The 25,203-nt window shown below is 55.1% G+C and overlaps 1 protein-coding gene across 7 annotated transcripts in view; it reads right to left on the reverse strand.

Annotated features, from left to right (window-relative positions):
* PTPRN2 (protein tyrosine phosphatase receptor type N2) overlaps positions 1-25,203 on the reverse strand; it is a 1,123,220-nt gene that overhangs the window by 138,401 nt on the left and 959,616 nt on the right. For all 7 annotated transcript variants that reach the window (XM_024358152.3, XM_024358150.3, XM_024358149.3 and 4 more), the window contains one exon: positions 13,104-13,316. In XM_024358152.3, the coding sequence (XP_024213920.2) occupies positions 13,104-13,316 (213 nt within the window). The remainder of the gene's footprint in view (positions 1-13,103; positions 13,317-25,203) is intronic.

Consider the following 25,203-nt stretch of genomic DNA (forward strand, 5'->3'; position numbering starts at 1 on the left):
GCCGAGTCAGCCCACGATGAGCGATGTTGGCCAAGCAATATGGAGTGAGTTTTTCCCATTTCGCAAGATGTTTTCTCAAAACAAAAATTAAAGATATAGACATGTTTCATGTAAGTGAAAAATAATTTTCAACACTCTTCTAAATGCGGAACAGTCTTGGAACAGCCTAAGATCAGTAGGAAAAAAGCGGCCTCTCCCCTCGCTCAGCCCCCATCCCTGCGGCGCCCAGAGCACCAGCCCTTCCTCGAGTCCCCACACAACCTCGCGGCCGGGCTCCGGGCATCCAGGCGTGTGCTGTTTCCTAGTTATTTTCACGTCCATACCCCTGCCTCCCACACTCAAGAGCAGAAGTCCTTCTGTCTGCTTTCTGTACCCGCAGCATCTACGTGGTGCAGAGGGGCCCTCGCTGAGCCCCTGCACACTGGTCAGCATCCCTGGCCTCCAGGTCACGGCTTGCTCAGGGACCGAGTGTCCCACACCAAGGCAGCCCTGGGGGAGCAGCAAGGGGCACGGCTGGAGCAGCTGCATCGAGCCCCCGCCGGCCGACAGCTGCGGCTTCCTGCTCTGGGGAGGTGAGGGCTGTGTTTGAATCTCCTGAAGCCCCTGGTGGGTGGCTGGGAAACGCAGGTGCTCCACGTGAAGCACAGAGGGCACGTACGGGCTCGCGGGACCCGCGGTCAGCTGCATCCGAGAGTGACCGACGTGCTGAAACCCGACCTCCTGCCTCCCTTTTTCTTAGGGACTGCCTCTCCCCTAAGACTAAAGACACTCATTTTCTTCATTTGCTCTGCTCCTGATAACCAGGAAACAGTTGTGAAAATAAAGACATTGGAAGGAAACACAGAATTTTAATGGGCATCTTCTCTCTGGAACAGCCCATGTCTAAGACCGGCTTCTGTGATGGTCTTTAATGCTTCCATAAAGGTGGCATCTTAGATGTGAGAGGGAGCACCTTTAACCCACGATGCCTGCAACCCTTCCCGTTGTCATGGGAGACCCCAGTCACACCGCAGCAAAGCCCCTCCAGCCAGACTGCGGTTGGTGAGACAAATCCCTCCCTTCCCGGCTCCCATGGAGGATGACTCACCGGGCAATTAAGTTCTAAGGGCTTCCAAAAAAGTCAGTGGTGCCTTCAAAGTTCACAGATCCAACACGACCTCTGTGAGCAAAGCCAGCCTTGAGAGGCCCCACAGGCTGAACCTTGCTTTTCAGTTTCATAGTCAGACAATTTAAAATAGCCAGTCGGTAAGAAACAAGTCATCCGCCTTCAGAGCAGCCCAGGCCTGACGTGGAAGTAGAGAACGGGCAGCTGTTTTTTTTACAAGAAACTTTTGCACCTTCCTAATTTTCTTTTTGCTCAGAATAAAGACTGATTTTCATGTGCCATCCCTGTCATCACCCGCATCTTCAGCCTGCAGCGCGTAGGGAGGACTCCCCATGGGCGGGCAGGACTCTGGACCTGAGAACTGCACAGGATGGTTTCCAAGAGGGTTTACATGCTCCCCCGCCCCCCGCCCCCTGCCCACAGACCTGCTCTTACCACATCAAGATCTCAGTTCAATGTATGGATTCATTCTTATTGAGCACGTAAAGGTCCCCGGTGGGTGCTGTGGATCTATTGGACAGACCTGGCCTTTGGGAAGCCAAGGCTGTCCCCACACGGGCTGGTCTGGTGTGGGCAACAAGGCCCACTCTGCACCCAGGCCTGCCTCCATCCAACACAATGAGGAAGTCACCCTACACTGGAGGGATGGTGACGAGACGTCACCGCAGAGGCGGCAGAAGGGATAAAGGGGAGGTAGGGATGAATAGGGCCCTGGTGTTCGGGATGGGACGGGCCACCCCGGGCTGAGATGGAAGCTCAGGGGACTGGGGTCTGCACAGGGCTGGACAGATGGGAGGGTCTGCAGGGATAAAGTGGGAGGGGGGGCGGTGCAAGGGAGGGAGCCGGGCAAACAAAGGCTCAGAAGCAGAGGAGCCCAGCCCAGGGACACAAAAGGTATTCACATCCTTCCATTCGGTGGCCACCACGGCTTAATTAAGCCAAAGGAAGGGCAGGGGCATGCGGGCTGGGGGTGGAGCAGCTACTGGAGCAGCTGCTTCTCCATTTTCGGAACTGCACGTCGTTCTGGGGCCCAATTATTCTACCTAAAACTGATCTGAGTGACACTCGAACTGCACAAGGCCTGAAGGACGCCCTGAAGAGCTTCTTCCTACCAGACCCCCGAAGGCCAGGGTCTGGGGGCCTGCTGGGAATCCCGGTCTCAGAGGTCTCAGCTCTGACCTAAGGGTGCTGAGCCCTAAGGTCTGTACGGGGAGTTTCTAAAAGTCTACGCTGTACCCCAAGAAGGGGACGGGTGGGGCAGCAGCCCTGGAGGAAAACCCGTGAGCGAGTCGTGGAGGGAGTGTGAGGGTTTTTGGGGAGTGAACTTTGCAGAGGGTGCTGGGAGCAGCCGGCCCGAGGACACCGCTGACTGTGGGACAGGGGCCACGGGTCGCACGTGGGGTGTCAGCTCTGCCTCCTCACTTGGGGTTGATTTGAAATCTCAAGATGTGTCTGAAAACCCCCCCTGGAGAAGCGAGGGGCCCGCTGGGAACAGGAAGGCCTGAGCAAGACAGACGCATGCCCAGGGCGAGGAAGGGGAGCCTGGAAATCCACCCTCAGAAGAATCAGACACGTTTTCTAGACTTTCCCCTTCACATTTCAGCTTCACGTTTGGGGCTCACTTAACAATTTGTATATTTGTTCTCCTTGAATCTGGTAGAGAATAAGAAATCCCTGGGATGGGGACAGAAATAATTCTGAAACTCACACACCAGCTCCAGCTTCCATCCAATTTAGTATTTTGTTTTGCAAAAAAATCTGCATTGTATTTCCTCCCACTCAGAAACATCCGATCTCTGGTTTCAGGGTGCGTTTTACAGGCCAGGAAAGGTGATTCCAGGTCGGGAAAGGCCATTCCAGGAAGATTTGCGTTATTGTCCACTCTCCTGCATCATCGTCTTCACCAAAAAAACTGAAAGCGACGAAACGCCTACCCAGAGGGCAAATCCAGCTTCCGCTCTCCTCAGAGGCACTCAGTCCAGTTATACATCAATGTGAGAATAGTCCCAGCACTTATCACTTGTAAACTCTTTTAATTGATTAGCTATTAAATGGCATAAGATCAATCCAAGTTTAAACCTGTATATCAAATCCACATTCCACAAACTCTGTAGTGAATTATGTATTTTAAAACATGCAGCTTTACTGGCTAATGTAATCGTCTGCGAATCTTCCCATCTGTTCTTCAAGTCACTGTACCTGGAGGCGCACACCAGCACAGACCCAGACACTCAATTCTGGGGCTGCATTATTATCCTGTACATTAAAAAATCTTGAAAGGGTGCTTGTTCACACCTGCCACCTTTCTAGTGAGTCTCTTGTACTTGCTAATAGAGAAATAACATACCCAGGTTCCATCCTTTTTTTTTTTTTTTTTTTTTTTTGAGACGAAGTTTTGATTTCGGCTCACCGCAACGTCTGCCTCCCAGGTTCAAGCAATTTTCCTGCCTCAGCCTCCCGAGTAGCTGGGATGACAGGTGCACACCACCACACCTGGCTAATTTTTGTATTTTTAGTAGAGACGGGGTTTCGCCATGTTGGCCAGGCTGGTCTCAAACTCCTGACCTCAGGTGATCTGCCTGCCTCGGCCTCCCAAAGTGCTGGGATTACAGGTGAGCCCCTGTGCCAGTCCCAAGATTTCATTCTTAACCATCAGTAATTCTCCCAAAGCAGAAAAGCCACGGAGACGTTACATTTTGAGCAACAAAGTTTCAGAACAGCCGGCTGCATGAAGAAGGGAGCACTATTCTGCAGCCCCCATGGAACAGGAAAAGCCGCTGTTCAGACACCTGCAGAAATGCCTGACTCTGCCCGCCTCACGTCCACATAAACCTGAAAAAATGGGAGAGGAGTAGTCTGCCCCTGGAAGCCCCTCCATTTCCCTTGTGCATCCTGGCCCATCTCTCTCTGAGCTCAGGCCCTTCCATGCTCCTCTCCCACCCCACAGAGGCCCCCTCTGCCGTTGCGTTTTTCTTCCTCTCCCATGTTCTGGCCTCACGTTCTCTGAACCCCACCCGGCACCCAGGGCTACCCGCGTTCTCTGAGCCCCATGCCTGCCCCACCTGGCACCCAGGGCTCCCCTAGGGTCACAGTGTTGTCTGTTTCCGGGTTCACACTGGGGAGTCCTTCACAAAGGCAGACTGGGCCGACTCTGATGTAAGATCAAGTTCTCTGCTGTCCCTGTTGTTTCAGAAAATGGGATTCTACCCTTAGAAGCGATAAGCTTTCTGAGAAAATGCTTTCTGGGTCAGCTCCAAGTTCAGCTATCCCGAGGTTCCAAGGCTGTCTGCCCATCCAGACCTAAGGTGTGCAATCCTTAGGGGTGACCCTCGGGCCAACACCAATCACAGCCCTGGGGACCCCCACGTGTCAGCCATGGCAAAATGAACCCCCAACACAGCAGGGGAGGGAAGGAGGAGGCGGGGCTCACAGAGCAGAGAGCCATGGAGAGCTCCAGGCCGAAGGGGACTTGGGCCCGGGAGAGAAGAGACAGCCAGGCGGCGAGGGACTTGTCCTGTGGAGGCCTCCCCAGGAGGCGAGGGTGGGGGGACTCCTGCTGGAGGCGGCCGGCAGATCAGCCTTCCTAATCCACGTCCTCGAAGTGATCCCCGTTTGACATTTGGAAATGACTTTCATCTGCTGGGTCCTCCTCGGTTTGACGCGCAATTGCTTTTCCCGAAGCTTTCTCCTCTTGTAACACCCAGCTCCTGCATGCCGTGGCGGCTCCAGCCATCATTCCTCCTCCCGCCACCCCGCGCAGCCTCTTGCCTCCTTTTATGCCGGTGTACGTGTCGTGTGAAGAGCTGGGCTTTGCCATCTTTGACAGGCTAATGCATTTCACCACAGATAATGCCATTCACCACAGAGGCGCATTCTCTCTCGTGCCCATCAAGGCAGAGGCTGAGAAGAAGGTCTGCTTTACAGCAACGGCCTGAGGACCCTCAGCCCCAAGGTGAGGCCCCGCGCAGGTACCTCTGTACACGCCTGTGGAGTCCCACCCTGTCGTGTGCACGAGGCTGTCACCTGGAGATTCCGGCCCTGCCGGGCGTCTCCTCCCACGCCGAGCTCCTCCTGCCGGGGGGGTCTGCAGAGTTCTGGGTGGGGGAGGCTCCAGGAGCTACCCGAGGCTTCTTCTCCTTGCCAACAACGATGCCCTCCTCCCGAGGGACAGTGGCCCCAAGGGGAGCCGGGAGAGCAGAGGCTACAGGCAGGGAGTGGGGAGACCCAGCCTTCAAGCACAGCGGTGCTGTGGGCACAGCGCCCCTTGGGTGGGACTTGCCTCTTGCTCACACCCACTCCTACCTCCTGGTACCCGCCTGCTGGAATCTCCTCCCCACCGCCTACCGTTTCTTTTGAAATCCCAGTTTAATCCACTTTTTTACACTTCCCTTTACTGTCTCAAGTGTCTCCTCCCAACACCCACTTTATTTCACAGCGGCTCGTGTCCTTCGGAGAGCCTGCCTCCCGCCATGGGCAGCAGGGTTCCCGCTGAGCTGGGCCCACCTGACCAGGGCTTCCCTCCTGCCGAGCCCTCACCTCGATGTGAGCCCTGAAGCCCCTTGGGCTGGGAGGTGAGGTGTTCAGAGCACAGATGCCCGAGGCTGCACCTGCACCAAGACCTGACCTTACCCCCCAGGGCCCCGGACCACACAGGGGCTCACCCGGGTGATGGCTCACCCGGGCGTTGGCTCACCCGGGCGCCTTCTCCGAACACCTTCCATCAAGTGTCTTGAATTCTGCAGAGCAGCCCAGGTTTCAGGGCTTTGCTCCTGTTTTCTTCTCTGGAAGTGCATGCTTTGCAGATGCCATGTGCTCAGTTTTAGTTCAGAAAATGTGTCCCGCCTCTCTAATCAGGTCTAAGGGAGGGGAGCAGCTCATGCCGAGGAGGACGTGTGCGGAAACGGGTACCCTGGAAACGGGAGGAGCAGGCAGGAATCCAACACCCATCCCAGCCCCGCGGGCACTGACAGTCGCTGCAGACCGGGCAAGTCACCCTCGGGCAGCGCTTCAGAGCTGACGTGGCACCCGCACCCACAGGGCTGCCCTCATCCGCATGGCGGCCCAAGAGGAGGCCCCAGTTCACAGATGAGGAAGGCGGGCTTCGGGAGGGAGGGGCTGGGCCTCGCACCCCAGGGAATGGAAGGGCGATGGCACCTTTCTTCCATGAATTTCACTATTAGAGGAGAAAAAGTTAAAAGATGAGAAGTGTGGCAAGAGGGGAATAGGATAAGAAGGAAGAAACGGAGGGGGGTGAAAGCAGGCAGAATGTGCCTCTTCTGATCCTCCTGGGGTCACTCAGCCACACCGAGCCATGGACCGTCCCTTGGAGCGCCACAGACTGCAGGGTTTGTCCTTGTCACGAACTCAAAGAGCTGACCTCTCTGGGCCGGCACACAACTTGCAGCCGAGTCCTTTCCACGACGCCCCAGCTCCCTGTCTAAACTCTTGGCCCGACTGGGAGGACCTCTCCCCTCTAGCCCAGTTCCTCCTGGCAGCCCTGCAAATGCCCACCCTCTTGGGTCTGTCCCTACCCTGCAGATGGCCCCAGCACCTGCCCCAGCCACGCCTCCATCTCCCGCCAGCCGCCAAGAGCTCCACCCACCACCTGGCCCAGCCCCTCCTCTGTCATCTCCAAGGATTTGATTTCAGTTTCACACGAATCACCTCCTAGTGATGCGTGGACTAATGCTGTTTACCGCCGGTTCACTTTCATTGCAAACTCCTCATCTCCAAGAAATCATCAACCGAGAAAAGAAAGGATGTCACCTTTTCCCAAATCTCCCACAGTGCCTCACACTACAGAGGGAAGATGGTGGAGGAGCTGTCCAGACCCACGGGACAGAGAAGCCCGGGCCAGCCCCTCAACACCCTGCAGTGGGGACAGCGCAGCTGGGGACCGCCCAGTGCAGCTCTGCCACTGGCCCTGTGGGCTGAGGCGCCTCTCAGTTTATCTGCTGCTGACTTTGCCCCCTTGTAAAACAGGGTTGGGAGATAATGAGATGCCTGGGGAAGGTGTCCTGGGTCCCTTTCCACAGGGTCCCTTTCCACGGGGTGGGTGACTGATGAGGACAGGGGGTGCCTAGGAACAGGGGCTCGGAAGGACCTGCTGTGCATGCAGGGGTCACCCCAGGAGCGACCCTGGCTTTGGCGAGAAGGAAGTGTTCTCTGGTTCTGGCAGAGAAATGTGTGAGGCGGACTGGTACACAACACAAGCCTAAGGGAAGCAGCACCCGCTCCACAGACACCACGCACACCGCCCCTCCCCTGGTGCTGTGCAAGCACCCGTCCTCCTCCCGGGGCCCAGCCCTCTTCCTTGGCTGCTGGAGTGCAGGGTGAGCACGTCTGGAAGAAGCCTGCAGCCCCCACCTCCTTTCCTGCGCCCCTCCTTGTGTGTAGCAGGAAGTGGCTTCCTTAGGAAGCAGTTATTCGAGTCATACCCAGGTGTGAAAAGCTACCAAGGTCAAGGCAAACATAGGAATGGCCTAGTGCCAAAAGGAAGCCACAGAATTCAGCCCTCCACATTTTATGTCTTAGACTTTCCAATTTTTTTTTATTTCCAAATATCTCACTGCGTGGTCTCTGTGATTTTAATTAAGTCTGATCTAATGACTACTGTCTGATGGGCGGAGTGGCTTGCTGTACCCCAATGAGCAGCATGCTTCTGTTTTATGTTTAGAGGTTTCTCTGGCCACCTTTCGAGACTTCATTGTTCTCTGAAGATCGAGCTCTATCTCTCAGGAGCTGTATCTGAGGAAGCATTTTGGGCAAAACGGCAGGATGTACACTGCTTTTGGAAACTGCATCTGTGAACACTTCAGATTTATGAGAAAAATGCACTTCAAAGGGGCACCTTCCAGAAAAACGTTCAGACTCATGGTGAAAAGGTATCTAGAAGATTCCATGGAGCCTGCAGAAACCAAGCTGGCTGACCCTACATACTGATGATCTGATACTGGACACACAGGCAAACAAAAACAGGTTCTTCCCACATTGGGGACGACACGTACCCTTTACCCTCATCATCCTGGCTAAATTCTGCAGGTTTCCTTCCGATTTCCTTCACATCAGAAACCATGGGATTTGGCACCAGTGTGACAACCATTTAGCATTTGCTGATTCCTAGTTAGTCCAGGGAAGTTCTGTGCCGCCATGGAGTATGGGAGGAGGGAGGCACAGCCTCGCCCTCCCGGGGCCTGGAGTCTGTTCCCGGACAATCTGCAAAACCGAATCCACGTCTCGAAAGTTTCAAGAGAATTCTACTGTAGACATCTGTACTATCAGCTACATTTGGAAAGGATTATAAAATTAGAAAATTTTCCATTCTCAGGCTTGACTTCACAATAAAATGTTCTCTAATAATAATTATTTCATAACAAATGATCTTTAATGTTGTATTTTTATAATTGTAAACTATTTGGCACAGTTTTCACAGGGTGCCCTTCATTTTTGAAGCAGCATAGGTTTTGCTTATTTGATTTTTGCAAAAAATATATTATTTTGATCTGGAAATTTAAATATATAGTGAGGAAAGCCATTCTAAGATACAGAGCTGATTGAAAAGGCTTTGTTAAAAACTTCTGGTGGGGTCAAGTAAACCTCAGGAAAAGTCACTGTTTTCCAATTTAATTGTGAACATCCTACTTCTATTACTCGTGATTACACCAATGCCTGAAGATTAAACTCACCTAGAGAAAGAACGGTCTCTTAAAGCCCCAGAGAATGAACCAAGGCGTGACCTGTGCTCTTTGTCAGAACTCAGCTTTCTGCACCGGGGGTAAGAAGTCAGGGTGCATTTGGGACTTGCAGACACGCCAGCCCCAGTCAACTGAGCACCCTCAGATCGCAGCAATTGCCACCACACTGTCACTGCCTTCGTAATCACTTGCTAATGGGAGCAGCAGCAGCGACCGAGACGTGCACTTAGCCGCTGTGTTTACAGGAGGTCCCTGTGGCCCGGATGCATGCTTTCCTCTGGGTTTGGTTCCAAAGGCCTCCAAGTACACAAGGAAACCTGCTGGGTATTGTGAAATAAACCATCAAAAGAGAACTTGCTGAAAATTCTGCAGGAGTCTCTGCCCTCATGTCGGGGAAGGGAGAGTGGGCTGGCAGAATACTAAACTTGCTGCTCAAAGATGATCAAAGCCTCAAGGAAATGGATGCAACATTCAAAGAGACTCCGAGAGAAAGGGAGAAGAATGTCTTCCAATCATCTAACGACTTATTTTTGGCACAGTTTTTACCCAATCACCTTCCATAGAAATAGGACACCTACATGAAAAAAAATGCATAAAGTATACTGGTACCCAAAATCACAATTCTTCCATGTCTTCACATTATCCTTAGTGTGTGTGTGTGTGTGCACATGTGTGTACAAATATATATATACACACATATATGCATATATGACAGGCTATGCCAATTTGAAAAAAAAGAATAAAAGTCAATAAAATTGGATTTTTACATCATGAAGTACAGAATTAATCCAAATATATCACGTTTTATCTATTTAGAAGAAAAAACAACATTTACTAAAACAATGGGGAGAAGTTTGGTGCGAGTAGTCTGTTAAACAAATGACCTTTAAGAATATATTTCAGTTATTCTGAAAGTTAATACACCCAATTTTTGCTCCAGTCTGAGCAAATTAAACTTGGCTGGATTATCTGATGGGGTTGATATCCTGGTAAGTGTCAAAAATATGAGAGTCTGTCAAAAAAGATTTGCTTTTCCAATAGGTAAGGCAAACAAAAATATCACACTCATGTAAACGAAGAAAGCTCTAACATCCTGACCCTGTCCATGAAATAGTTCTATTTTGAGGAAAAACAGGTAAACATGTTTGAAGGTGTTTGCATTAGAAGCTAGTAATTCAATCTCCTTACTGCTTCAAAACTATTTTAAGAAAAGCTCTCTTACTCCCCAGGAGCACAACGTGGGCCCCCTGTGGTCCCAAGCCCAGGCTCTGACTCACACACACAGGGGTCGGGGCGGGGGGGTTCTGTACAAGCACTAATGATGTGCGTGCATTATCAGGGCTGAGGAGGACAAATGCTTTAGCAGAGGTTGGCAACATGAGGGGCCCCCAGGTCACGCGGGAAGTGCCAGGACACTAACCCAGCTGCTGTTTAACGGAGGACATGAGGATTCACCTTTTGGAACCCCAGGGAGGACGCAGCTCTACACCCTGAGGCCACCAGTGCCCCCCAGGATACCACCTCCACGCACCCGTCTCCTCCACTCCATCAGAACATCTCTGCTCCTGACCTTCCTTTCCCCAGGTAAGAACACAAGTTCTTTTGTTTAAAGGGTAACTTCATATTCTGATATTAATAAAACTTATGATATTGCCACCTACCATTCTCTCTCTCCAAGGTTACCTACCTCTCACCTACCTTGCACAATAATCTTTTTATTTTTCAGAAGCTTTAAGACAATGAATTGAGTAGTTCCAGCATGTCCCCATGAAATAAAGCATAAGATCAAGTTGTTCCATTTTCCTTGTAACCCAGTGATGAGAGTTATCATCCACAACCTCACTGTGATTATAGAATCAGCAAAGTACACAGGTTCAGTGAGCCAGAAATAAATACATTAATGCGAGAAGACACCTTTCCTGAAATTTGTTTTATGTTTGCAATATTTTAAAAAACTTTTCAAACAGATTTTTACACTTGACAGGGGACTCATGGCTGTGATAGAAAACCCAAGTGAGATATGGATACGTTAATGAATTAATACCTGCTTCATTTACCAAAGTAAATATCCTTTCCTTGTAACCGCAATTGTCTGAGTCCTTGACACGTTACTCAGCTAACTTCAAAGTGAACAATCATACAGCCCCATCCTCACTACTGCGTCCTGCTCCGCCAAAACACAAATCACAACAACACAATGGTTCAGCACCTAGAACTTTCTCACCGGGAAACAATCCACCGTGATGGGGCAAACCCCCACTTTAATCAGAGTACTTCCCGAAAGGGCATTTTGTGGTGATTTCAAAGCTAAACCAACCAGAGAGTCTTTACACTCATTTCATTTCCAAATTTTCCTAGATCACATTTTTAAAGAAAAAAAGTTTTTTTTCCCTTTTTATTAATCTGGATTGAAGAAAAGCACACATTTCATTTATCGTCTGGATTACAGATTCTTATTAAACAAACCGGAGCTCATTATAAAATCAATATCAACTTAACCACCATGCCCTCAGGAGGAACAGCAAAAAGGTCACTCCAAGAAATTCAAACAATTTTCCTGCTGGAAGGGCATGATTTTAATTACAGATACTATTAATTAGAGCTGTCACTGGGAAGGCTTTTTTTTTTTCTGTTAATTATCACAAACTCAGTCCTAAGTATGCATTTTCAACCTGCAGTTTTTTTTTTTCCAAATTAGCCATTTCTGCATGCAAGTCCAACCTTTCCATTCTATCAATATTTTATATTTGAATTTCAAAGTATATCAAAGGGTGCCACTCTTTCTAAAAATCTCTGCCTGTATGATCTTCCGTCTCTCACGCATGGAACAGAACTGGTGTGATAATTTATTTATGTACTGACACAGACTTGGCCTGAAGACCTGGCATCCTACATTGAAGGTCTTGCTCAATGGAATTTCTGGATAAATTCTTACTAGTTTATGTGACATTTTTTTCAGGCTGCTTCTTCAAACGTGATTTTCCTTTTGCTTTGAAGCAAAGCTACGCACTGCAACTGAAATGCCAGCCTCAACACATTTGAAGTTGCCATTTCTTTATAAGAAAAAGATCGTCCTGACCGGGCTGGTGACCCTCTCCAGAAAACTGGAGGCTTCCTCCATTCAATGGCAATACCAGGAATTTTGAAATGGGAGGAAAAGCTGTCTTGTGGTCAATCTCTTTTAAGCATAGAGATTGTGTAAATTCCTTATGTGGGGGAGGGTCCTGAGAGCTCACAGAGTATAGAAAAGCTAGCTCCAAGGAGCTCAGGCAGCAGGAGGGTATGGTGCTGGAGGGCGCTTTGTGGAGAGAGCTTGAGAGCCCACCCATGTAACTCTGATGATGGAATAATAATATTTACTTTACATACGACTGTAAAAATGATGAAATATTTACAAGACGTATTGCACACTGTAATCATGTGACTAGAGAAAACAAAGGATCCAGTCCAGTGAGGAAATCTTACACATGTACTGACCAAACTTTTAAAACAGTGGTTAAGGAGTCATCCTACCTTCCCAGATGGGAATATCTTCTCGGAATTAAATGATATTTTATATGCAAAGGAATCAAACGCCTTGACTGGTGTAAGTATTCTGGGCTTATGCTGCTGTTAAAACCGAAGGCCTATGTTCATTACAGGACAATACTAAATACGAAATGTGCGCCACAGAACTTCCAAAAACTCTGTGGTTTTTAAAAAATGCCCGACTTGGTCTGAACTTGCCTTCCTCGCATCCTCCCCGGTTTCCAGCTCATTTCCAGGGGCGTCTGTGGTGCCTCCAGAGAAGGTGTCCCTCATGGGGACGCGTGTGGGTCACCTTCCCCTGGTCAGCGTTAGGCTTCACTGCACCGGACAACAGCACAGGGTGGCAACTGGGCAGGTCAAAGGATCTTTTCACAGAAGACCCCGAGGAAGCCGATGATTTTTGAGACATCTTCAAACACCTACATGCCAACTGATCTCGCAACTCTGGCACTTTTCAGTAGTAGTGGCCAAACTAAGATAACAGATAATACATCATTCATGTACTGTACTTTTTCCACACTTCTAATTAACAACATTCTTCCAGAGTTAACACGAGGCTATCCAAGAAGAGCAGACGGATACAGAGCTGCACAACTGTGGCTGCAACGTATTTGCACGAATGCTGATGAGAAGTTCCAAACTGTCCTCATAAAAGACCCCAAACTATGATACAGGAACAACTGCTGGGAATGGAGGAGGGGCCAGAGAGGAACGCCATCATCTGCCTGTTCAACAGATAAATCCGATATACCACTTTTTAAAAAGTCTCCTCTTACCTGGTAGGCGGCAGTGGCATCTGCACCTGGGTCACCCCCTAGTCCCGAGAGCTTCTCCTTCAGCCTGTGCTGAGAGCTATGGCGGAGGCAGTAGATGAGGCCAGAGGCCAGGAGGACGCCCAGGATGCAGGCGAGGGAGACCAGGGTGAGCGCGATGAACTTGGTGGAGTCTTCTTGCTCCGCCTGAGGAGGCAGGAACTTGAGTTTGTTTTTCTGCAGAACAAGGAGAGAGGGGTGTGTTAGCTCCTGACAAAGCATGACCTCCTAAAAACACACGTCTCCAAATGCAACTTGAAAGTGGAAAGCTCAGCCCCACAGGACGCTGTGCTGGCCCTGGAGCCACAACGGGAGGGCCCTGCGGAACAACCCCCGTCAAAGGAGAAGCAGAAGTCATTTGAAAATAGCACATCGCAGATTGCAGCGTGCTCAAGAGGACAGTCAGAGGCATCACTTTTTCCTTCAGTGGTGGCTGTTTTTCAAATTTATGTAAAGCATTTGGCAGCTAATTTGCTGCCTTAAGTAAAGTATCCATCCCTTCTTCTAACCGGGCACAGCAGTTTGTCCAGAGCTTGCACAATGATTGTCGGAGGTGCTGGGGGGAGGCCAGGCTTGGTGGTGGAGGAGGGTGGGCAGGCCCGGAGCCTTCTGCAGCTTCAAGTAGCCACCAAGTCCAGCACATCTTCAGCAACAAAGGAACATGGGACTGGCTCTGTGCATCTTCACAGAACATTCTCCCTCCCAGGTCAGGGGATTTGGATCCACCTGTCTTGAAAGGCGAGCGCTGGTCGAATCCCACCTGACTCCAGTCACTCTCCAGGAGTGGCCTGGTGCAGACCACAACACTTGGCACCTACGCACCTACGTATTTTTCCTTGAAAGGAGCTGCAGAGCCTTTGGAACTTCACTTCTCAGCGAGGAAACCCCTTCAGATTCTCACTGCTTCTTGGGGGGCGGGGGTAGGGCTGGTGAAAATATGAGAAAGCCCTTTCGGTGCATTTCACTTGTCTCCACGTGCAAATAGTTGCACGGCTCTCCCCTCATTAGCTTCATTAGAAGGTATATTAGCAACAATTAAGGACGCCACAGGAAAATGGGAAGGCCGCCCCGCAGACCGCGCGCCCTGCACAATGTCTCGGGGAGTGAATGGGGGAGCACGCCCGGCCTTGGTCCTGGCTGCTACAAGATGAGAACAATTAGCAAACCCCTTTCCACCACCTAATTTCGCGTGGTAACAAAATGGATTTTTCCCCATGAATGCCTGGCCGGCCTATTCATTATCTCTCTTCTATTAGTAATTTTCTGCTCCGTATTCAGCCTCCCATCTCTTCATTTCCTCCCGTCTCCCAGCGTACACAGTGCCTCTTATGTCAGGCCGGGCCCGTTTTTATCTTGTAATCATAAAGGCCACCAAAGCAATTATCGCCGGTCTTGACTGGAAAAGCTGGTCATTAATTAGCCTCCTTTTGCCTTCGGTGCAGCGGATTAGCTGGTGCCGGGACTGAGTTAATGGAAACGCGGGTTAAATGAGAAAAGACGCCCGGATTTTCCTGCCTGGATGCGCGGCTCGGAGGAGGACCGCGAGGTTCTCCAGCGGCGGGAGGCGGTGGAGCCGCCGCGGAGAGGGAGGGAGGCTTTGGAGAGGGAGGGAAGGAAAGGGGGAGGGAGAGGGAAAGGGGGGAGAGGGAGAGGAGGCGCGGGGTGGGGGAGGGGAGTGAGCAGGGAGCCGGGAGAGGGAGGAGGGGCGGGAACCAGGGGAGCGGCCCGAACCCCGTTTGGTCCGGACCCCGCAGCCACCGCTGGGTCTCGCCGCTGGGTCGCCCTTCGCGTGGAGATCCGGTCCGCGCCCCCTCCCCGGTCTCCTCCCCTCCCCTCCCCTCCGCCCCCCTCCCTCCGGCCCACACAGCCTCTTCCAGAAAGAAGTCACTCTAGAGCCGCGGGACCCAGCCCCAGAGTCCGCCGGGGTCCGCCCACCGGGTCTCCTGCGCGCCCCTCCCCGCCCCTCCCCGGGCACAGCCCGTTCACGAAACCTAAGGCGCCGGCCACGCGCCGCCTCCCCCGGGCCGGGGTCTCCTCGGTCCCCGCGCGGGCGCTGGTTCTCCCGGGTGGGCGGCAGCCCCGCCCTGTGCCCTCCTGGGCCGGCGGGAGGGACCCCAGAGCGCGCGGGGGACCCCAGGCGGGGAGGAGCGGCCGCGACCCCGGATGCGAGAGGCGTGTGGGTCCAAGCGGCGCCGGGACAGGGGCCGGGTCCTCTGCCCACCCCAGGGTCCATGTTCGCCTGCGGGGCCGCGTCCCCCGGAGCCACACCTGGGCGGGAGGGCTTTTCCCGGGGGCCCAGCCTGCGCCCCTCGCCCCTCGCCTCTCGCCTCCCGCGGGTCCCGCCTGGCCTTGGCCGACGGAACAAGAACAACAAAGGAAGCGGCGCGACCGGCGGAGGGGGCGCCCGCCGCCCTCCCACCCCTCATCCCGGCCGGGCCGATGGCCCCCGCGCGCCTCCATCCGCCCCAGCGCGGAGGCGACCCCGGCCCCGCTGCCCCGGCGTCGGGAGGACACCGCGCGCTCACGTGGATGACTGCGCCCGGGAACAGGGACTTCCCGAACCTTCCTGCCCCGCGCCGTGAGGCCCACACGCGCGCGGTGACCACCCTGGTTCTGAGGGGGCGGCGGGGCCACGGCGTGTGGCGGACCCGGCAGTGGCACCCAGGCTGTGCGCGCGGGTGTGTGGGGTTCCGAGGCGCAGGGCGGCCGCCGGCTCCGGCTCCCCGAGGAAGGGGCACAGGCGCTGCCCGCGGTCACTCGGGCCAGGTGAGGGCAGGGGACGCGCGGGGGCCGGAGGAGGAGGCCTGGTCTGCGGGCGGCAGGAGGGACCCGGGGCCAGCCGAGGCTGTTCCCAGGGAGGCAGACACCTGCTGTCGCCGGGACCCTCGACACGCTCCGCACGCGCGGGAGCGGAACCGGGCCTGCTTTGGAGGCCTCCCTTGGCGCGCTTGGATTTACTCAAAGGTCAAAGAAAAATGTCAAGGAGAGCGATTGCCTGGAGAGCTCCTGGCTCTCCTCCCGGGTCCCCGCTGGGTCCCAGGAGTCCCCGGAGGGGAAGGAAGGAGCCCCAGTGCCCTGGAGTCCTGTCTCCACCAACCTCGCCCGGCTCCCTGCTGCCTAGGCCCGCGCTGTCCCAGCAGAGGACGGGTGGGAGCCGCCCCAGGCCCACCTCCCCGCGCCGGTTCACAAGGAGGCCCCTCCTGCAACCTGGGAGAGGCCGGGGGAGGCCCGGAGGGCGACCGCGCGGGGCCGCGGGACCTGGACAGCCGGGGAGTCGTGACCGCGGGCAGCGCCGGGGCTGAGGGCGAGGAGGGTCTTACTGCAGGGGAGGGCGGGACGCTGGACAGAGGGACCGACTGGGGTCCACCGGCCTGACACAGAAGTCGCTGGATCCCAGGGCCCGGCTGGGAAACCCGCTTCCTACCCGCCCGCGGGCGCCGCAGAAGAAACCGAAGAAAGAGGTCTTCCCTCCACGCCCAGGACGGTTTCAAGTGTCCCACCCGGCGCTGAGCAGGAGGGTGATGCGGAGGGAAAAACTGTCGGCTGCAAGTCAGGTCTTAGGAATCCCGGAAGAAACGAAGATTTAAAGAATTTTTTTCTAAGTGATTGAGTTCCAGTAACTTTACAATGACTTGACTCCCTTTTTGTGGAGTTAAAAAAAAATCTTAAAACTCCTGCTAGCCACGGCCTTTAAGAGAAAGAAATGAGTTTAAAAGTGAGTTTGAGGCACAGTCTTGACCCAGGTGTGGCTTTGGTGGTCCTCAGCGCCATCTCCCCCATGGTCACCGACCCCCCAAGGCTGCACCACGGTGGGTGGACCCCGAAGAGAGCCCAGACTAATTAGAGGCATCTTATCAGTCTTGACTTGAAATTGAAAGAAAATTATGTTTAAATATTTATGACTTTGACATTTACAGTCAGGCGTTTTTGAAAAGCGGAACACCCCCTTCTGTACAGCGGCAGCTCAATGACTGAAAGTTTGGAACAGAGGAGAAGTGAGGAGGAGGAGGAGGGACAAGGAGGCCTGGTAACACAGCGGCAGGGGTGCGTCCCGGGTGGGGGAGATGCACAGATAGGCACACTTCAGTGCTGAGTTCTCAGAGGCAGGAATAGTATAATTTAAAAAAATAATCAGGAATGATTAACTTAATTTTATCCCAGGTTGGATCTATTTTGAGAATAAGATGAAGTACAATATCGCATATTTCTTCCTCTCAACCGTCTGCACCTGCAACTCCTCAAATTTAGAATAGACAGTATTGCAAAAGTTGTGATTCAAAATAAGTGTATGACCACAGAGACAATTTGTGGAGCTGTCTTAGAAATTAGCATCTGCAGACACTGTCCTGACCAATTTAAATTATTTTGACTGTGCCCCTGAGTGGAGGTGCATGAGGCTTCCACCCCATGCCCTTGTGAGCCATTTACGGGAAAATGCCTTCAGAACTTTTTTAGCTGTCCATGTGGTAAGCTTAAAAGAAGAGAAAAAAGGACATGTTATGCCCAAACTCAATTGTGAGAGCTGATACAGCCACACAAATACAAAACTTTATGGTAAATATGTGTTGACGGGTAGCCAGATTTAGTGCTTTTCCAAGGTTGTGTGATATAACCAGTTAACAGGAGCAGTTCATTCTGTGAGTCACGATGTGCAGTATTAAAATATGCTTGCATCATAAAGACGTAGGGATACAGGTGCTCGGTGCCAGTTAATGTTAAACTTCTAACATTGTTGATGCTTTCATTTGTATCATTTCTAAGGAATCAGATTTCAGTCCCAGCCTCATTCTATGTTTGTGTGCATTTAAATTACTAAATTATAAATACCTTTTTGTCTTAAAACTTAGAAGTCAGTTTTAGAGACCATTAATGAGTTGCTGTAACAAGTTTATCTTTGGTTTGCTGGATGAATCCTCTTAGAATTATTAGGAAATTTCATTCTAAATTTACTAAAAGGCATTACTAAAATGTAATACTCACTTTAGGGCTGATGAACATTTTAAGTTTTCAGGCCATAGCAAGTGATCCAACTTGAAAACACGGGGGAAGGGGTGTCTTAAAATATTTTAAAAGTATTTTTTAAAGCTGTTAACTGAACTACTTTTAATTTGGAATTTGCCACAGAATTCTAATAAATGAGAGAAGTCAGGCGGAAATAATCATGTATTAATTCTCTGCATTACAAAATCTTTTCAGAAGCTATTATCAGAGCAAGAGGCACTGCGGTCTGAATTCAGGGTGGGAGAAGCCCTTTGTGCAACTGAAAGCTATTGTTCCTCTGTGCAGATGAAATTGTACTTGCAAATCTGCCATTCAAGTGGCCAAAAAACCCAAAAAAGCAAAAGAAAAGAATCTTCAAGGAAAAATTATTCTTAAATGTAAACTTTAATGAAAATAAGTTGGGATATACTGTTTTAAAATGGGCTATTTGTTGAGTTTTTCCAGGCATACACTTAAAAGTGAATATACAAGAAAGGTAATAAATTGTCTATTTGCCATCTTTGAGCACTCCTAAAACATCAGTTTTAAAGAAATACTGTGTTTTAAGACATCAGGGAAGATTTATGATACTGATGTTCAAAGGGGGAAGCACCCTTGTGCAAACTAATTTTTAACCAGCAGATTGTCTCCGGTGGGAGAGAGGGACCCAGAGGCTGAGCAGGGGAAGGATGCCCCTGAGAAAGCCGCCCCCAGCCTCTTTCAGACTCTCCGCTGGCGTTTTCATGACACCCAAACTCAGACTCAGCGGATCACACTTAAGGCACCGGCTCCTGACCCCTATTTTTGGCCCGCCCGCCTGGTCCCCAGGCCTGCCTGGACGCACGCGCGCCTTCCACACCAGGTGCTTCTCGGGACGGCGCCTGGCCTCCCCACCCCGCAAGAACCAGACCCTCTTCAGGACTGGGGGGGGGGTTACCGCTTCGCCTCCTCTACCCGGACTCAGAAGCCCCAACCCAAGACCCGCCTAGCGTCGCTTGTCAGAACCCCTCTGTGGCACGACTTTGAGCACAGGGCGAGGGAAGGGAGGGTCAGCGTTGGGTCCCGTCCCCTGCCTGGGCTTTCTCCCCCGCTTCCCCGTCCCTCCCCTCTCGCCGGTTCACAGCATCCCCACAGGAGTCATAAAGATCAGGCCCCAGCGCCGGTCACAAAGGCCAAGGGTTCCCGGGAGCCGCGGGTATTCAGAGCCAGGAGAGGGGTCCCGGCGCGGAGGGTGCTGCGGCCCAGCCTCCTGGCCACAGAGCGCGCCGGCCGCTAGGGAGGACCAAGGTCCCCAACCACGCCCGCGTCCACCCGTGAATCCCGGCGCTCGCAGCCCCCGGGCCGCGCAGCCGCCACCGCCGCCGTCTTCTCTGGAGCGCAGAGGGGTGTGCTTGGGAGGGGGCGGGAGGGCACTTTCCTCTGTATCGGTGAAAGGAAGAGCTTCCAGCTCCCTCCTCCGCACAAACCTTCACTTCCTCTCTTGTTCGATCGCGTCCTAAAATCTGGGATCGGCGACGCAAGGACAGCCTGGTTTGGCGAAGACCCCTCGGACACCCTGCGCTCCGGACTCCAGGCGGGTGGCTCCACGGTGCCGGCCGGGACGCGCAGCTCGGGAGGCGGGACCACGTCCGGGACCCCGGGGCCGCTGTCCGAGGACGGAGGTCGGTGACTTGAACCGCGTCGTCCTCAGGGCTGTGGCGGGGCCCCTCTCCCAGCCGTCCAGCCCGCAGCGCCCAGCTCAGCGCACTGAGGACCAAAAAGGGCGGGAGACTCTCTCCGGCCCTAAAAGGCAATTGTGCTGAGATTTTAACTCTAACTTGGGGGTTCGCCCGATTCCCTGGAGCAACGCTTCTCTAAAACCACGGAGCAGGCCAGTGTTCGGAACTGCACAGGTAGTTACGAAGGAAGGAAATGAAGTCCCTCGTTCCAACAGCTTCGGGTCCAGTCACAAGTTTCTCTCTGGCGAGCACGCGGCCGCCTCACCTGGGGTGGGGGAGGCGCTGCGAAAGCGCAGTTCTCTTTGGGGGAGGAGAGATGGCCTCTCAGAGGCGTCCCCACCTGCCTCTGGAACGCCTCTCCCTGCAGGCCCCCTCGGCTCCCTGCAATTCGCCGCCCGCTGGGATACTCCCATGGCTCGGAGGCGCGCTCCCGGACCCTGGTGAGGAGGGCGAAGAGCGCCCCAAAATGGGCTGAGAGGAAAATGCGCCCACACTGGCGGCTCTCCATCCTGGCTGCTCGCCCCTTCCCTCCTCCTTTCCCACACGCCTCCCATCTCCGTGCCTGCACCCCCCCACCCCCCGCACCCTGCAATGGTCGGAACTGCAGGGAGTGGGGAGCAACGCGAAAGGCCGAGAGAAGAGCGCTGGGGAGAAGTCCCGGAGGTCCTAGCCTCCTTGGGGCGGTCTCTGCGGGGCGCTGGGCCAGGACAGCTGCCAACCCTCCAAATCTGTGCGCTCAGAAGGAGCTGCCCTTTGCCCGCTCCTCCTCACAGGCCCACCCTAGACCCACTTGGGGATGATCCCAGGCGCAGCTCTCCCCTGCCGGCCCAAGCCTTTGACAGGAGTCCTGCGGCGAGGCAGAGACCCCCTGCACTGAGCTCTCCGACGCCCTAGTTGCCCGTTAGAGCCCCCATGCACGCCCTCCAGCCTTCGAAAGCTCTCTTCCTCGCCCCACCACCTACGCGCCTGGTGATGCTCTCGTGGGCCCTTCCTGCTCCCTCCGCCCCCATCCCAGCCTCTCTCGCCTCTTCCAGGGCCCACCCAACCGCACTACGAGCGCCCGCGCCCCGCCCGGCACCCCTGGTTACCTGCAGCTGGGCCGGCGCCCAGCGCCCGCGCGGGAGGAGGTGGGGGCCGAGCGGCCTCGGGGCGCAGCAGCTGCGGGTAGCGGCAGCGCCATCATCACAGCCAGCTGCTTCCCTGCGCTGGAGCCACAGACTAGCGGGGTCATCCGCTTCTGACCACAAACTTCTAGGGCGGCCGGTGGAGACAAAGGTGCCGCGCGTCGCTGCTCCAGCAGCAGCGGCTGCGCGGCGGCACGGGCTCGGAGCCCGCAGGCGCCGGAGCTCTGCGCGGCCGCTCGGCCCAGCTCCGCGTGCTCCGCCCCGGCCCGGCCCCCGGGCTAGGCACGCTGGGCCGGGGCGCGGCGCGGGCGGGCTCAGGGCGGGCTCAGGGCGGGCTCCGGACGGTCCCGGTAGGGCCGCCGGCCGCGCGCGTAGCACCAACCAGCGCGGCCGCCGCGCCCCGCCTTATATCCGGCCCGGCGCGCACCCGGCCGGCGGCGGCGCGGCTCGCGGCCCAGCCACCGGTTGCTATAGCGATGTCCCCCCCCCCCACATGTTGCTGACAGCAATTGGCTAAGGGGCCGCGGCTCTCCAAACACCCTCTCCCGCCCGAGACTATGAATGGACATCAGCTTTGTCAGTCATTGGTACAACGCCGAAGCCAGGGCCTTCGGCTTTTCTTTCTTTTCAGTGTTTCTCCCTTTCATCGTTCATACTGGGCAAGTTCAGGGTAGCACCGAGGGGAGAGAGACCTCGGCCAGAAAAGTCAAGGCGCGCGGCTCTGCTGTGACCTTTGTCCTGGGAGGGTGGGTGGGGTGCGTCGCCACTCTTGGCAAGAGAAAACTGCACGGCATATCGTTCTTCCCAGTTACTTTTTCCAGTGTTGCCGTTCGGGCCTTTTCGCTCCCTTTCCAAATGGAAGCAGGCCAATGATTCAGGGCGAGTAAACGAGAGCCCCTCTGCTCACTTTACCAGGGTCCTCCCGAGTGTTTAGGTCCCGATGCGCGTAGAAAGTGTCTTGCGAGACGCGGAACTGGTGAGACTTTGCCACCATTTGGTCCAGGCCAATGTCGGCCGCCAGCCCAAAACGCCGAAGGGAGACGGCGGTGAAAACCTAGGCGTGCGAGCTGCGTCCTTGCCCTTCCCCCTACCCAGGTCAATGGTCTGGCCTAGACCACCGCTCTGCGGGCGAAAGGAGTGGAGCAGAATCACAGGCCACGCTCCCAGTCGTTCGAGCCTGCCCACATAACCCCCGGCCCCTGGCGCAGTCAGGCCCGCAGCGGGCGAGAAGAGCTAGGGTCTCGGGGCGACTAGGACCACTGAGCACCTCCCCCCCGCGCCTCCCGCCCATGCTCTCTCTCCCCAGGCCCTGGACCCCGGGCCACAGCCACAGGTTGGGGCACCCCGGTGCGCGGCGCCCCCGCAGAGCTGGCGAGAGCCGGAGAGCTGAAACCCAACATCTGTGTGTACAATGCGCTCTCCGAGGCCCACAGCTGCAGGAACAAGGAGAAGAAAGGAAGAGGGGGGCGCAGATCTTGTCACACGCAGATGACAGTCTGCGGAGGGCTCTTTAGTTTCTCCTTTTCTGGAAACCCCAGCGGCCCCCTCCTAGGCCCCCCTCTCCCACCGCCTGGCCATTGTTCCCTGCGCCCGGGACAGCTGGAGACGGCGGCCCGCGCCACTCGACGCCCCTCCCGCCGCACACCCGGCTGCCCGCGGCGCCCGCTCCCGGCCCCTCCGGGGCCAACTCCTCCACACCCCCCACCTCCCCAGGCCAGGCCCAGGCGGCGCTTCCACAGTCTCCCCTCCCCTCCCTTGCACTCTGGCGCTGCCCCTAGACCTGCTCGGTGGAGAGGGCCTTGCCTGGCGCTTTTCTCTCACAAACCTAGTTCTGTAAAACCTGGGGGCGAGCCCCAGGGGGCAGGTCTCAGAGGCGGGGGTTGTCCACAGATATGAGTACGGTGCCGTCCGCTGCAGGCCCCTGTCTAAAAGTGGCCGAAGGACCCCGTTTCCTCTGACTGCAGGCCCAGGCTGAGTTCCGCATTTATTTTTGTATTTATAGGGCAAGGCCAGAGCGCTTCATAAAGCTCCAGGGCAAAGAAGTGGCCTCGCATCGGGCCATGGTTCCCGCAGGCCTGAGCGGGCTGCAGGAGGCCCGGTGCGGCTCGGCGGGGGCGCGAGAGGCGAGAAACTGCGGCGTCACTGGCGTCCTCTGCCCATGAGTGAACCCCTCCAGTAGGCGGGGAGGGGGTACATCACCTTGGCCCTCTCGTCCCCCCTGCCCAGGGCAAGGCCCGCAAAACCCCCCGCACCCTGGCTCGGGGGCGGCGCGGCGGCGGGCAGGTCAGAGAGAAGCGGTACTCGGGTTCCCCCAGCGCCCGGGATGCCCTCCCAGGGACCTTCTCGGGCAAAGAGTCGAGTGGCAGCGGTTCCTGTCCCTCCCCGCCACCCTCCTCCGGTGCCTCGGCGTCCCCAGCCAGGCTCCAGGGCGACCCCAGGCCCGGCCCTGGGCAGAGACAGAGGAGGGGAGGGGAGGTGGCGCTGGGGGGCGGGGGGCCGGAGACGGCGGGAGGAGGACTCGGGAGCCGGGGCGGGAAGAGGGGAAGACAGCGGAGAGAAGGGACGGGGAGGGGAGGGGGCTCGGAGGAGGGGACCTGCTGCCCTCAGCCTGGCTGGTAACCGGCCTCTCCATAGCAACGGCCTGCGCGCGCGTCTGTGTGTGCGCGCGTGTCTGATGTGTGTGTGCCCGTGGTGTTCCCGGGACTCCCTGCGGGGGCTGGGAGGGGATCGCAGAACCCTAGGGCGGCGACAGAGCAATCCCCTCCAGGACTGGAGGCCCGACCTCCGCGGTGCTGGGAGCGCCCTAGGGTCTGGCTGCGCCGCGGTAGGCTCGGGGAACGCGCGCAGGCCCCGGGATCGGCCGCTGGGGCATTGGGGCGTCCTGCCCTCGCTGCCCCGACCCTCCCGCTGCGGTCGCAGGGCCCTGGGGCACCGGGGAGTGGGCGGGTCTTCCCAGCGACCCGGAGCACAGGGGCGGGCGACGGCGCCCCCACCATGGCCCTGCCCGGCCCGAGCGCCCGGCGCACCTGAGGTCCGGGCCGGGGAGCAGCTGGGGAACCGCGCGTCGCCTCGGGGAGCTCCCGGCCAGGCCGGCTCCGGGCAGAGGCCAGAGGGGCCCTGGCGCACCCTCCCAGCCCGCGGCGACCTCGCACCACCTTCCCCGCCAGCCCGCGGCTCTCCTCGCCCTGGATCGCCGGAGCCTCATCCAGGCTGGGGTCTCCAGCAGGCGGCCGGGAGCTATCCGAGGTGGCCGGGAGTGGCCGGTAGCCGTCTCCCTCGGCCAGGCCGTGTCCAGCCCCTCAGTCTCCACGGCGGCGCAGACCGCACGCGGCCACCCTGGGCCTCGGACAGGGCTAGGGGGACGCAGACTCTGCCGTCTGGGGGTCCTGGGGCGGCCACGGGGCCGGCGACCCCAGAGCAAGGCGGAGCCTAGTACAGGCCAGAGAGCTGGTTTTGCTTTCTTCACAGACATGACCTGACAGTGAATACACAAATAAATACAATTCTTTTCGTTAGTCCCTTCTTCCGTTGTCTCAGTGTTTCACTTCCAACATCAAAGCACCGCATTCCTGATTTGATCTTAATTTAATGACCTGTCTTTCTAGTGCTTTGAGGAAAGATGGGTGGGAGGTGGCACCAATTCAGTTCAATTTGGGTCACTTTAAAAATCGTGAGAGGGCCTGAAAGGTTCCATGCGGGTTCACAAGCAGAACAGCACCCTTCCTCGTCCACGCCTTGGTGCACCTGCGGCAATATATTCTGGGTGGCAGACGGTGATTTATGTCTGAGAGCCTCCAACTCACTCCCCTTCCTCCCACCACCCCTCCTGTAAGGTGCGGCCTGACCTCAGTGGGGCTGCAGAACTGGCCCCGCCAAAGCTGAAGGCGGACCCACACTCTAAGCCCTGGAGTCTAGGGGGGTCATGAGAAGAACGTGTTTGTATTTGAAGTGCTGGTTCTTTTAGTCTATTGCTTCAGAAACTGGTAAGTTACTCGCCAGATTTCCATTCTATTTTTCTTTATTTTAAATTCCCTTTTTATTTCCAGGGCAGGAAAATGTATCTTCTAATTCTTGAAAATATTTTAGAAAAGTGTCTCGGCAATAATGTGAGACTAGATTCAGCTAATTTGAAGAATGAATAATGATGTGAGGATTTTTTCTTTTTTCTTTTTTTTTTTTGGTCATGAGATCTTAGACTTCATTTAATAATAAATTTCAATTTACATGATTTCAATAACATTT

Source organism: Pan troglodytes, chromosome 6, assembly GCF_028858775.2.
Source record: "Pan troglodytes isolate AG18354 chromosome 6, NHGRI_mPanTro3-v2.0_pri, whole genome shotgun sequence".
Taxonomy (NCBI): Eukaryota; Metazoa; Chordata; class Mammalia; order Primates; family Hominidae; genus Pan; species Pan troglodytes.